This window comes from Ceratotherium simum, chromosome 23 (assembly GCF_057802395.1).
Source record: "Ceratotherium simum simum isolate JZ-2026a chromosome 23, ASM5780239v1, whole genome shotgun sequence".
Lineage (NCBI taxonomy): Eukaryota > Metazoa > Chordata > Mammalia > Perissodactyla > Rhinocerotidae > Ceratotherium > Ceratotherium simum.
In genome coordinates, this window is record NC_141922.1 from 30,449,556 (window position 1) to 30,463,933 (window position 14,378).

The 14,378-nt window shown below is 44.4% G+C and overlaps 1 protein-coding gene across 3 annotated transcripts in view; it reads left to right on the plus strand.

Moving 5' to 3' along the window:
- Positions 1-272: 272 nt before the first annotated feature.
- SYBU (syntabulin) overlaps positions 273-14,378 on the plus strand; it is a 69,116-nt gene continuing 55,010 nt past the window's right edge. The window contains exons 1-2 of one of the 3 annotated variants that reach the window (XM_014788122.2): positions 273-359; positions 2,074-2,278. In XM_014788122.2, coding sequence (XP_014643608.2) covers positions 336-359; positions 2,074-2,278 — 229 coding nt within the window. In that variant the 5' untranslated portion in view covers positions 273-335. The remainder of the gene's footprint in view (positions 360-2,073; positions 2,279-14,378) is intronic. The other 2 variants (XM_087447537.1, XM_014788124.2) reach the window with 2 other exon arrangements.

Below are 14,378 nucleotides of genomic sequence, written 5' to 3' on the forward strand. Positions count from 1 at the left end.
GACTCGGCAGAGAGGGAGGGGCGCGCGGCCCTGGGGAAGCGCCGGCGGCGACCTCGGGCGGGCGGGGCGCGCGCAGGAGCCGCCCCGGGGCCGCAGGTGAGGGAGGTCGCGGGAGGGGGCGGCGCCCCGGGAGCGGCGGCGGGCGGCGGCGGCACCACGTGTCCGGCCGGGGCGGGGCGCCCTCGGAGCTGAGCGCGAACGGCGACCGCGGCGGCGGCGCGTCAGCCCGCAGCAGCCGGCGCGCGCTCAGCGCGGTCTCCTCGCCCCGGTGCACGCAGGTGCCTCCTCCTGGACGGCGGCAGCGGCGGCGCGAGGAGCCGGCGGGCAGCAGCGCCATGGGGCCCCTCCGGGAGACGAAGGTAAGGAGGGCACGTCGTGCGGGCGCGGGTGGCAGTGTCCGGGAGGGAGAGGGGAGGTGGGCACTGGGGGGGCGAGAAGCGGGTCAGGTGAGAGCTGGAGGGGTGGCGTTTAGAGTCAGGCTAAACGGGGACAAGGAGGTGGTGGGGATGCTGGGAAGGCAGAGGGGGCATTTGCTCAGGTGATGAGACCAGGGAGATGGGGAGGTGGTCCTGGGGGAAAAGCTTTTGGGGGTTGACGCGAGGATTAAGGAGATTGATTTTGGAAGGTTAATCCCATTTCCCGAAATTGGGGATTTGGGATCTAGCTCTCAATTGATGTCCTGTGCGTGTGATGCGAATAAGAAGGATTTGATGTATTGGTGACTCAGAAATAAGGGCTCCAGCATGTCAGCGACCCGGCACTGGTTCAGGGTCTGCAGTGTGCCGAGTGGAGTGGCTGACATGTGATACCTGCTGGGTGACTGATGTGCAAAACTAATCCGGAGGCTGGGCGCGGCTTTCGCCCCTGGCTAGGGTGGGTGCCTGAGCGACCTTAGCAGTTCCCTGCGGCTGGGGCTTTCCCTTCAATTCCTGCGCTGAGCGGCTCTCCCAGAGGCATTTACTTTGGCACCGACCCTTCCTGGTAAGCAGCGTGGAAATAAGCAGGAGGTCGTGTGTCAGAAATAACGTTTGTTATCTAATAGGAAGCCTTTTTCCAGTTGCCGAGGTTGGAGGGAGCAGTGGGTTTTCTGCAAAGAGCTTCTCCTAGGAATCCATTTTCATAAGGCAGGGTGGTGGTGACTCTGAAAAGCACTGGACTTCAGGCCTGTTCTGCTTTTAGAAGATGTACAGTCTTGGCTAAGCATCTTTACCTCTTTCAGTCTCAGTTTTCTCATCTGTAAATAGGGACACAAATCAGTGTTCTCTCTATGGTCTGGGTTGTAAAGATTAAATTAGGTAATGATTGGGAAAGCACTTTAAAAATTGAAAAAACATTGGCAACATATTACTTTTTATGCATTTTTTTTTAAACCAAGAGATGGCTCTCTGTATTTAAGGCTGTGTTTTTAAGGAGAGAGAGAAAAATCTCTTGTTATGGGTGCCCTGTAAGGAGAACAAAAGCTGACCATGATGTACAAGGCGGAGCCATCTTACCGGGTATTGGATTTTTGTTTGGTTTTCTGTTGGCAACAAGCCTTGTGTACCAGGATATTAATGAATAATTAAGATCCTGGCCGGAAGAGGAGGCATTTGAAAGATAAGATGCACGATCTATCAGGAAAGAGTTGTTCCAGGTAGAGGGGTCTACTTTGTGAGGAGACAGGAAAACAGAAGTCACATTGTCACAGCTAATTCAGGGGAAGCAAAATGGAAGTCTAGAGGAAATCGAGTAATAAGCCGGTGTGTTCTGTGAGTAATAAAGAGCTTTGAGAGAGCCTTGAGTGCGATAGAAAAAGCCAGAGTGGGAAGGTGAGTTAGGAATCGCAGGGGGGAGTGGAAAGGCCTTCCTGCTAGCGCATGGAAGTGTATGTGTGTGTGCTCCTCAGTAGAATAGAAGGGTTAGCTCAGTAGAAGAGTTTTGGAGCTCATTTCAACAGCTGAGGTAAGGACTTCTCTGTGAAGATTCAATATTCAGAAATGTGATTTCTTAGAAACTGAGCCCAGAAGGAGCAGACAGGACTTAAGAGGGGGAAACAAGTTTCCTTTTGTTTTCTTTTTGATATCCCATTTTGAGAAGGAGCAGAGAGCACAGCATCATGAGAAGGAGATTTCCCGAAGCCGAATTCCCCGTTTGATTCTTCGGCCGCATCTGCCCCAGCAACAGCACAAAGTGTCCCCAGCCTCTGAGTCTCCCTTCTCTGAGGAAGAGAGCCGAGAATTCAACCCCAGCAGCTCTGGGCGCTCAGCGAGGACCGTTAGCAGCAACAGCTTCTGCTCAGGTACGGGAAGCCACGTGCAGGCACGAAGTGTGTGCACTGCGGGTGCGTTGTGAATGGACCTGGAGTGGGCCCTTTGAGCCTAGAACTAGACTTCTGTTATTAGGGTGAATTGTATAAGATTGCACCTTTATGGCTGTTTTGACCTACAAATATAGCAGTTTCATATGGTTCAACCCAATGGAATTTCGTACCTGTTTTTATGTGTTATTCTAGTTTATAGTTTATAATGTAAAATCTAACTTCTTATTTCTACGACTGTTTAAAAAAATGTATTCCTTCATTAAATCTGGAAGATGCATTAGCTTGCAACCTTTATAAGCCTGTGTACTTTTATTTCTGGAATCCCAAGAGATAAAGCAACTCCTAGTGAATGAGGTCAAGATCAAGGAGGTTTATATCCCAGGGCTGGCCTGACCTTGTAGTTTAGAGAGAAGAGCACAGGCTGTGTAATCTTCCAGGCCTGAGCTGGAATCCCTGGCCTTTGTGCCCCTTATAAGCTGTGTGACTTTGGGCAGATTTCTTAATCTCCTTAAGCCTCAGTTGTTACATCCATAAAATGGGATGATAATACCTACCTTGTAGAGTTGCTGTGAGATTGAATGAGACCACTTTGCTAAATGTACTCCTAGCACAGTGCCTGGGTTATAAAGGTGCTTAATAAATGATGGGGGGTTTTTTTGTTTTTGTTTTCTGCTGAGGAAGATTCTCCCTGAGCTAACACCTGTGCCAGTCTTCCTCTATTTTGTATGTGGGTCGCCACCTCAGCATGGCTGCCGACTAGTGGTGTAGGTCCTTGCGCGGGAACTGAACTCGGGCCACTGAAGCGGAGCATGCCAAACTTAACTACTAGGCCACTGGGTCAGTCCCGCTAAATAATGGTTCTTAATACGAAGAGCTATGGATGTCAGTTTTGGCACGATTAAGGAAAGTTTCTTTGGAGTTGTGAGCATATTTGGTAAAGGCACAAATCTCTTTAGAGCTCCTGAAGGTGCCACTGTGATCACTTGACAGATCCTGATTAAGCCATTGAAGCTCATAACTTAGAAGAACTTGTATTCTTTGAGAAGTATTAGGAATTTGGGTAAAATTTAAAGGAGTGACTGTCTTATGATTAATGAAGAATGTTTCATAATGGACAATTTTTAGAACTTATTTAGGGAAAATGTAATTTGAAGATTAACTCATGTATGAGAAGGGACGTGTGAATCAAGATGCTATGATTAGGGCCCTCATTTAGCAGGGTGCAATATTCTATTATATTTTTAAAGTGCAGCTTTAGATTTATTATATACTTTCACAAAATAATTATATCCATAAGTTATACATTAGAAATACTGTGCTGCCTATTTTTTATTTTTTCTCTGTAAAGCCTCAGAGTCTCTGCTTGGTTCTGAAAAATAATTGCATCAAAATAGTATATTTTAAAACTTATTGCTTGTTGTTTGAATTATACGAATCTAGCTTAAAATTGAAACCCACTGATGGTTTGCTTGATACTGTCCCAGGAAGAAAACAAAAGAAAAACTGACAAGCTGAAGCAGTTAAGGTCTGTAGAACCTAGAGGCGTATTTGCAGAGTGTAATGCTGTTTACTTTAACTCCATTTTGGAGCACAGGAATCACTCTGGTTGCATGTGGGTGAACCCAGGGGAAGTCATTTCAAACTGACACGGCTTTGTTTACATAACTCAATTCTACATTCATTCCTGATATTCTCTCCGCATAATTATTTTCTCTGTGGCTGACTTCAGGGTAAGTAGTCTTATCAGAAAAAAAGAAAAAGTTGGTCAAAACAAAAGAAAAACTCCAAATATATTTTAGAAAATATATTTGGCAGACCAATGAAATTATTAATTTTGGTCATGAGTCATGCTTTCCAAGACCCATTTCCTGGGTCATCCTGTCTTCCCAGGAGACCAGTCTCCCGCTAAGGCCATAATGCTGTACATGAAACTCGAAAGTAGATATTGATCCTTCTGCCATTAACTATCTGAGAATTGAGTGGCAGAAGCATCTAATTATGGGTGGCTATAAACCTGCCTTTCGATCTGTAGCCTTGCATCCTGTCTCCAGATAGGATTCCCTCTGTTCCTGGGCCTTACCTTCCTGTGTTGGCAATCCCCCAAGGTTTGGGTTGGTGCCTTTTTCTTCTTTGCTTTCCTTTCCTGTAGAGCTGTGGTAAACCTCACCATGGCTTTGAGTGCTGTGCTGACTAAAACTGACAGGAGCAGGGCCTTTGGGGACGTGGTAATGATGCTTTAGGAGGTCAGTCGGTGGATGGGAAATAAATGGGTTTGGTACTATGGGGAGCGTTAAAGCTGTAGGCAGTGAGGTAGAGAATGTAAAACATGTCCAACCAGCAGGGGGAAATAGCTGGTTTTAATCCAGCCACTTTAACACAGGCCAGAGTATGTGTTGGTTGTTTAATTATGGCAGTTAAGTCAGAGACCAGGGTACATGCAAACATTAAAAATGCCATCCTCTGCTAGAACAAAACTAAAATAATTTAGAGATGTCTCTTGCTGCCATAGCTTCATAACCTTACAGGGATCATTCTGCATTAGTTTGTCATCTTTACAAATCATCACATTTACTAATGTGAAAGGAGACATTCAGAGTTAGGGGGATTCTTACTATCTGATAGTGAAATTATAGAGGAAGATGTTACTCAAACCTAATGCAATTTAATTGGAAAATTACATTTTCAGAACTGCAAACTAAAGACTCTTTCCCCAAATCTGTATCAAGGGCTGTATTAATTGTGAAGAGCATCATATGTTCTAAGATATTTTTCGTTTGTAAAAGAAAGATAATGTAGGGCCCGGCCTGGTGGTGCAAGCGGTTGGGTGCGCGCGCTCAGCTGCAGCGGCCCGGGGTTCCCCGGTTCGGATCCCGGCGCGCACCGACACACCGTTTGGCAAGCCATGCTGTGGCGGCGTCCCATATAAAGTGGAGGAAGAGGGGCATGGATGTTAGCCCAGGGCCAGTCTTCCTCAGCAAAAAGAGAGGAGGATTGGCAAATGTTAACACAGGGCTGATCTCCTCACAAAAAAAAAAAAAAAAAAGAAAACGTAGTGAGTTTACAGAAAGTTAAGTTTACTTTAATATAAAGGATTATCCTCTATTTTGAGAGTCTGGCTTTCTTATCATAAAAAATTATGATAGCGGATGGTGGTTATACTTTGGCAAAATAAATGCCAACTTTGTGTTGATGTGGAGGGTAGAAGCACCCCTACCCTCACCCTCATATTTTCTTTTACTGATCTGTAAAATTAAAAGACTGGGAACTATTTTCAAAGTGACCTGTCCGTTTTTACTCGCTTTCTCTATTCCTTCCCGAACTCCACTGCCTTCCCCTCTTTTCCCACGGGAGACTTGACAAGGAACGTTTAATGACTTGATGTTCTATATGCTAATTTGTATGTTGTATCTATCTCATTGCAGAGGGAGGGAGTTGTGTGTGACCTTTTGCAATTCATTTGGGGTGTGTCCCCAAAGAGCTCTATTAGCAGAATTTCCTTGAAAATATGCATTTGTTTTGTGCATTTCATCAGCATATGTTTTTGTACTTGGACTTCCTTCTCCTGTAAAAACAGTCTATTTCTTACAGTTTGTATCCAGTCTTAGTCACTGAGACTTTAGTTGGGCACAGTTAAGTTTATATTGTATTGGAGGCCAAGCCCTATTTTGTGTGCATGGCCAGGAAAACATTGTATATTCTTAGTAAATATTAACTAATGCTTTCTTAAAAAAAAAAGAATACATAAGGAAGTACATTTAATAGGAAGTTAGTAGAAACAAAACACCTGCTTTCACGTTCCCTCTTTTGTTTTTAATCATTTTTTTTTAACCTGTGTTTTGGCATAAGGTCACCTATACCCCTCCCCCCCCACCCCGTGTTTCTTGTTTTAACATGCCCATGAGAAGTGATAAAACCCATTTGTGCCCTGGGTGGCCCATTGAATCGAGGCCTCTGTCTCTTTTTCTCCCCCTTTTTTGTTGATGGTGAATTGTGTTTGTCATCGTACCACAGCTCCTGCTGCTCTTAGAAGAGCTGATGAGCTAAGTGAGGAAGTCAGTCCCATAGTCAGTCACCTGACATGGTTAGCCGCCTGTTTTGCATTCTTCTTTGCTTAGTTGAGGCAATAATTACCCCTTAGAACTGGGAAGCAGATGGATTGCTGGATTTTAAGCTGGTTCTCCTTGGGGTGCCTTGTAAACATGGCAGGTGGAACAAATTATGAGTATAGAACACTGGTTGTTTTATGGGAGACCAGTGATTTCTCTGAGTTATTGCCGTGTTTCTAATGTGCACACACAGATAACATAGGCAAGTTTGTGACAACTCATTAAAAAACATGTCCCAGGTCAATACACTAAATGGTCAGAATCTTAAGTCTGAGCAGTTTGAACCTGAGTCAGGTGTTTGCAGAACGTATTTTGGTTTTTACAGTGGCTGGGAAGAAATCCATCTTTGAGTGCCAGTGGCCTAGAGGTAATCATTGTTGCTGTTTGTGGGAAGAACAATTAAGCCAAATTACAACCTGACTAGTGCCCTGCCGCGGCATGACAATGCCTCCAAAAATTTGCCAGGCCTTGTCAAACAAATATTTTTGCTGTGCTTTTGTCCAGTTGAGGAAACTTGGCATCTAGACAGAGGAAGCCTTTGAACATAATGATCAGAATTGAGATGAACTGTTTAAAGTGAAGTGAGCTGCAGTACCAAATTACACTATAATTGAATGACTGCCAACCCGCTGTGAAGAAAACAACAAAGACCCTAAGACTTTAGTATCATTTTAATGAATATGGGACCTAGGCACTGTTGCATAATATGTATTTCAAGGGCTTAGCTGCCTCAGCCACAGAAATAACTACCTAATGAAATAGGTTACAAATGAAGAGTATGTAGGCAATATTTCTTTGAGTATGTGGTAACTGCAGTTAGGAGGAGAAGCAAAATTTTTTGCCATTTAATAACAAGTACTTAGCAGTGGCGACTGTGAAAGGTGATCACAATGGAATTGGACTGTGCCTGAGAGCAAATTATGGTACTTCGCATGAAAATCTTTTCTGTTCTAAAATACTCATTTTTGTGATATTGTTTCTCAATTTCAGAGTATGGTGTTTGTCTACTGTTTTAATCCTCAGGAAAACTTGTTTACAATGTGGATGTCTTGGCCCCCCCCCAACCTATCATCTGGGAATGGGAGCACCCAGGAATCCATATTTTACAGGCTTTCCAGATGATTCTTATGCCTACTGAAGTCAGAACCTCATTGCTTTGTTGTCTGGGTGTGTTTGGGGATTTTGTGTGAGGGATGGGAGGGGTATGCCCCAGGTGACATCACAAGATGAACAAGGATCAAACACCGTAGAAGTGGTGGCCAGCCAAGCTGTTCAAACCCATGGCATGGGACAAGCAAAATGCCTCCACATTCCCTGGAAATTATAGCTTCTCCCTCTATATTTACAATTCCCATGTCGTTAGTCTTAGCAATAATATTGTTTATATCTACATAATGGGTTTAACTTGTGTTCCAATGATAGAAAAGTAAAGAGGAGGAGAAAACATTTCCTTCCTTTTTTTCCTTTATTTTCCTGTATAATCCTCTCTCTGGATTTACTCTCTCTGCTATACTTTTATTTTATTATTTTATATATATATATATATTTTTTTTTTTTGTGAGGAAGATCAGCCCTGAGCTAACATCCAATGCCAATCCTTCTCTTTTTGCTGAGGAAGATTGGTCCTGAGCTAATATCTGTGCCCATCTTCCTCTACTTTATATGGGATGCCGCCACAGCAGGGCCTGACAAGCAGTGCATCGGTGCGCACCCGGGATCCGAACCGGCGAACCCCGGGCTGCAGAAGCTGAGTGCAAGCACTTAACCACTGTGCCACCGGGCCTGGCCCTCTGCCATACTTTTAATTCTTCTGCATTTTCTTTCTTTGGTGTTGGGGTGATTTGGAGTACACTGAAAGCAGGTATCCTGGGTACCCCATGAGTGTACCCTGAACACCCAGTGGGTACACTGAAAGAGGTAGAAAAAAGAGAAACTGGCCTGTGAGTAGCAGGACATTCAGCTTTTTACAAGCTTCCACAAAGATGTATTATCCAATAAGCACTTATTAAATGCGTGCTAAGGATCAGTTGTGCTAAAGCTACAAAGATGAATAAAACACAGGGATTGGAAAAATCAGTTATTTTACTGCCTTAACGTTGGCACTGGAATAAATGGTATAACACACATCTTTGGATGTGATTCTCACACGACTACCTTCCCTTACTTGTGTTTCCTGTCCCTTTTACGCACACCCACTCCACACACACCCATTCCACACACGCTCCGTCCTTGTAATTTGAGTTTGTTGCTCCGTTTATTATCTGCGTAGGCCTCTCACATTTCATAAGCCCAAAGATTCAAAGACGTAATGTTAATTCGTGGTGTAGTGGATAAATAGGAGCCCTGGCATCAGCAGACCTGAGTTAAAAGCATGAAATGAGATTAGCAAGGTGGGCAGGGCCGGATCAGGAAAGGCTTTGTATGCCGTGCTAGGACTTGATCCTGAGATCAAGGATCCGTACAGGAACTAGACCAGTATTGTAGAGTGAGGCCTCCTGGATAGATGACAATAGAGGGGACTCTAGAACTGGACAGTGTGTGCCCCTTTTAGTGGTATTTAGAATTTTAAAAATTCAGCTTTTTAACTAACTCTGTGGACCAAATAGCATGCATAAATAGCTGGGTATGGCTCATGGGCTGCCATTTTGCAATTCCTAACGATCTTGCAGAGCCAGTGAAGGGTTTCAGCAGGAAAGAGTTATGGCCAGATTTATAATTTAGAAAAATCTTTCTGATTATATGTTCCACAGTGGGTGGGAGGGGGCAGGAAATGATGGCGAGGAGCCTGCCTGGTTTGAAGACCGTTGTGGCAGTCTAAGTGAGGACTGATAAAATGATATGTATGGGGATTGGCAGCTAGACCATTTGGGTCTTAGCCACCAATTGCAAGGGGAAGGGGAAGGAAAGGACTGTATCTACATTTGCACTGGATGAACACAATGGAGTAGCAGGACCGGGGAGAAGGACAGTGCGTCAAGTTAATGAGCTCAGATTCTGCTTTGTTGCATTTGAGATAAAGGTATGGGTTTGGAGCTCTGAAGAGAAGTCGGAGATGTTGGTAACTGAAGTCGAGGGAGTTGATAATACTACCCGAGGGGACTGCATGGAGGAAGCAGATTAGAGGACCAAGGCTAGAACCTGAAATACAGTAAGAGCAGGCAGAAAAAGGAAACCAAGGCACCTGAGAAGGAACATTCAAAGAGGAAGGAGGGATCCAGGAGCGACAGTCTCTCCAATCCCAAAGGAAGAAAAAGGTTCGAGAAGAAAGTAGCCAACAGGTTCAGAGGTCGCAGCGAGTGTGCAATAAAAAGTGCTCAGGGATGAGACCACTAGGTTATCAGTGGTCTTAGGCAGAAACAGCCCCAGAAAATTGTGGGGATGGAATCCAAGTGGCATCAGGCTGAGATGTGAATGCGAGGAGACAAATAGAGTGTGAACAACTTTTTTGAAAAGCTTAAGTAGGACGGGAAAGAGAAAATAGAATAAAAACAGGTGTTGCATTTATAGTCAAGATAGAGTATTTATCAAATGACAGGTATCTGATAAGTTTCTTAGGCTGAGGGGAAATAGACAATAAAGAAAGAAGGAAACAGAGAGATTGAAAAATAGTAGAGAAGTGATAGCTTTGTAACAAGACTGAGGGTAGACCAGAAACACATGTAGGAAGAAAAGAAAGGCTGGGTGGATGTCGGTAAATATATTCATAGATCAGGATAGGTAGCTGAAGGATAGATATTTCAAAGTCTAGGTTAGGTGGCCCTCTTTCTGCTTCCTGTGTCATACCAAGTGACCTGGTTTTAAAATTCATATCTAGTCACCTGACTCCCCAGTAGACTGTAAGCTCATGAAGGCAGGAACAGTATAGTCCCCTGCGCTAGACCTGACGCACGGGGGCTGCTTAGTAAGTATTTGTTAGAATTTGGTAGAAGCCATAATTATGAAAATAGGACAGTTCATTCATTTAATAAAATACCCAAGAGAGAGCAGGGCACTCTCTTAGTAGTTGGCGAATAAAACAACTAGAACAGTACCCAGGACTCAATTTAATAGGTTTATGAAATGAAGGAGACATTCCTGTCCTGGGAGTTCAGCATCTCTTAAGTGTCAGAAAGAGTGAGCTCTGTAATAGAACCATGACCCCAGGGCCGTGGGTAGCTATAGCAGAGATCTCTTGCTAAGGAAATCAGAAAATGCTCCACTCAAGAGTTGGCACTTCAGCACGGTTCTGAAGGTTGTGTAGCAGTCTGAGAAGCAGAACCTGGCCTAGCAGATGGAGAGATCAATGTTAAAAGCATGGAGACCTAAAAGTGCAGGTCATTTATGGAGAAGGGCAAGGAGTTCTCTTTCCTAATCCTTATTTCCCAGTCGTGCAGCGGTGAGAAAAACCAGCAGCCCAGTTTAGAGTCAAGAAGGTATTTAGTGCCAAGCCGCATACCTAGGTTTCCCAGGACTCTGACCTGACACTAGCCACCGCCCTGCCCTACCCCTAGGTTGTTTTTACTGTGAGAAAGCCCCAGTCTCCTCCCACTGACCCCAGGGAGACCCGGGCAGGTACACAAGGCTTCTGGGCGTGCCTGTATTGTAAAGTGGTTTTGCTGGCTCCTGGGCACAGTAACTGCCCCAAACCCGCCCTGCTGCTGACTTGGCTGCCTCCCACTTTGGAGACACAGTCCAGCCCTCCCTCTGCTGGAGCAGACACTCCTGACCTGGCTGCTCCCACTCTGCTGGGTAGTCCTCGTGCCCAGCACCGCGCTGCCTGGGGTTACACTCCTCTGGCTCCAGGAGGAGGCCTGTCTGCTGACTGCTCTCTCTCTTTAGGGAAGCCAAAGCAAGCCTCCCAGTGCACCCCAGTGCTCATCATTGGGCTCATCCAGCCCTCACCTCCATCCGCATAGAAACACATCCTTCAGCTTTTCCCTGCTCCGTGTGGATTTCCCCGGGGCTCCTCCTCTTTCCTGGCCAGCTCAGTCTTTGTTCTCTTTCCTTTGATGTGGGTGCCCGTACAGATAGGATTCCTGTTAGACGCTGACCTAACCCTCAGAATTCTTGAGACCCTGTGGGTAACCTACCCTTCTATTTATTCTGAGATGTTTGTAAGGATTATATTTTCTTTAATGCTAATTATTATATTTTTTAAATTCAAAAATAATAACAATGTGCAAACACATATGTCAGAGCAGATGTAATCACATTTATAGGATTATTTTGTTTTGGTTTTTGCCAAAGTGAGATCATGCTGTATTGATCTGTGATCTTTTCTGTTCATATGTTAAGTAAATATTTATTGAACACCTATTGTGGGCAAGGCGCTATCCTAGGAGCTGAACCAGAGCAATGAACCATACTGACAGGCCTCCTGCCCTCCAGGGATGTGTATTCCGGGCATTATCTGTTTCTGTCATTGCTCGTCAGTACGTGGAAGTCCCCCCACTCATTGTAATGACAGCTTGTGTTCCATTCTACGCGGGGGGCCATCATTTATTCAGCCATTCGTCTGTGGATGGACATTTTATCTGTGAAGCTAACTTCCAAATTCAGAATTTTATTTTATGGATGTCACTGGTATTAGACTCTTTATGAGCATATTTCTACTTTTTCTGTCTCCTTTCTTTTTCCATTTTTAAAATGAAGTAAATACCTTGATACACATATATTATCTGAAACAATTCTTTTTTTTCCAAATAGAAACAACCCCAAATGTAGCATTTGTATAAATTGGATAATGAGCATTGTTTTTTTCCTTAACGTTCTTCCATTTTTATCCCTTTCTTTATGTTGACCATTACTATCTGCAAATTCTCAATGTGAGAATATATAGAATGGAGGGGGAAAAAATATTTACATTGCTACAAGAGCTAACTGTAATTCAGGTGTCCTTAGAGAGGTTTGGAGTGTCCTTGTTATAAGGTTGTCAAGAGATTCAGAGATAGCTTCTCGGTGTGTCTCTGTCTCTCTTCTTTCCTTTCTCTCCTTCCTGTTCATGTCCCTCCCACTCCCCCCTCCCTCTCTTCTATCTTTTCTCACCAAGGAACCTTAAAAAAAATAACTTTAAAAGTCTTTAAAAAAGCATGGCTTAGAAACTGCAAATAAACATATTGCTAAGGAGAGGAAAGGTGAGAAGTATTAGTAACATGCCTATTTTGGAAAGATCAGAATCCTACAAAAGAAAGAACAAGAAAAATAAAAGCTTGTGCGAGAGAAGAATTCCTCATCCCACTTGCCGGGGCTCACCTGTCTTCTGGCAGTGATAGAGCCACCCTGTTTCCCAATTTCAGCATCACCTCCTCCCTCATCAGATCTCCTTGTTACTCACACTACATTAACTATTTGGACCAAGATATTTCCCCTCCAGATTCCTTCTCCTCTGGCTGCTGATGCAAATCAAACAACTTGATGCTTGGTAGATAACCAAGTGGAGGCCCTTGTTTCAGAGAGAGCATCAGTCCTATGAAGAAATGGAGACTTGCCTCACTTCACTTCACGTCCTCCTTTACTGCCAAGGGCTGCGCCAGAATGACTTTTATGGGAGCACTCGAGGCTCCAAAATAGCTCAGAAATCTTGGGAATGTTTGTGTGTGAAATGATTATTTTGTCTCCAAGAAACCAGGGAGACATTCATTAAATAATTACTCCACTCTCCACTTCATTTTTATAGATGTAGGTTGCATGTCTTAGTGGAGGTGCTTTGTTCAAATTACTTTTAACAAGCTCATTTCAATCAGCACACATATATGCTTGAATATGCTCATCTTTCAGAGAAAATAAGCTTCCTTTGACCCCTCAGTAGCTTGCAACTGCCATCTTATTTCTCTGCTCCTCTTCACAGCAAAACTCTAAAATCCTGTCGCCACAATTTGCCCTCATCAAGCACGTGAGTGACCACTTTGGCAAATCTGACATTCTCTTGTCTGCCCTTATTTGCCTTGGCTTCTCAGCAGCACTCAACACAGTTGAACAAGCCCCTCTCTTAGGAAAGATTTTCCTCCTTGTCTGCTGTGGTCCCACCCTTCTGAGTGTTCCTCCTGCCTCTCAAGTCACTCCCCAGTCACCTTTGTTGGCTCCGCCCCCTCCCTGTCCTCACAGTGTCACAGTGCCTCAGGTCTCAGTCCTTGGCCCTCTTCTCTTCCTGCCCTCCCCAAGGGCTCCAATCTCTAAATTCCTCACCTGTGGGATGATGATGCTCCCCAGCATCTCCCCTGAGCTTCAGGCTCACATATCCAACTGCCTACTTGATGTCTCCAATGTCATGGTTAATTTGTGCCTCAGATTTAACATCAAAAACAGAATTCTTCATTTCACCCCCTGCAAACTCATAAATGACCGTCATATTCCCCATTGTTTAAGCAAAAAACCTAGAAGACATCCTTGATCTCCTATTTTTTCATTATCACAAATTAATGCTTTCAATTTTTTTTTCAATTATTTATTTATTTATTTATTTTCCCCCAAAGCCCTAGTAGATAGTTGTATGTCATAGCTGTACATCCTTCTAGTTGCTGTATGTGGGACGTGGCCTCAGCATGGCCAGAGAAGCGGTGCGTCGGTGCGTGCCCAGGATCTGAACCCCGGGCCGCCAGCAGTGGAGCGTGCACACTCAACCGCTAAGCCACGGGGCGGGCCCTCAATTGTTTTTCCAAAACATATCTCAAATCCACCTACTCTCCTCATTTTCACTACCGTCATAGTCAAATCACCGTCATTTCTCATCTCTGCTGTGGCAGTGGCCTCCACATGGATTTAGTTGCTTCTGCTGTTTCACTTCTGAAGAGGCCACGCAGCATAGTGGTTACAAAAGCAGCTCTGGAGTAGCCTGTGTGGATTCGTCCCACGGCTCTGCCTCTTGCTGACTGCAACCTCAGGCAGGTGGCTAGTTTTGTATGCCCCCTGGAAAGAAAGATGATATTGGTTCCTATCTCAGAGGGATATTAGGTTAAGTTAATTAAGACTTGTGTTAAGTAAGTGTTTAGGACATG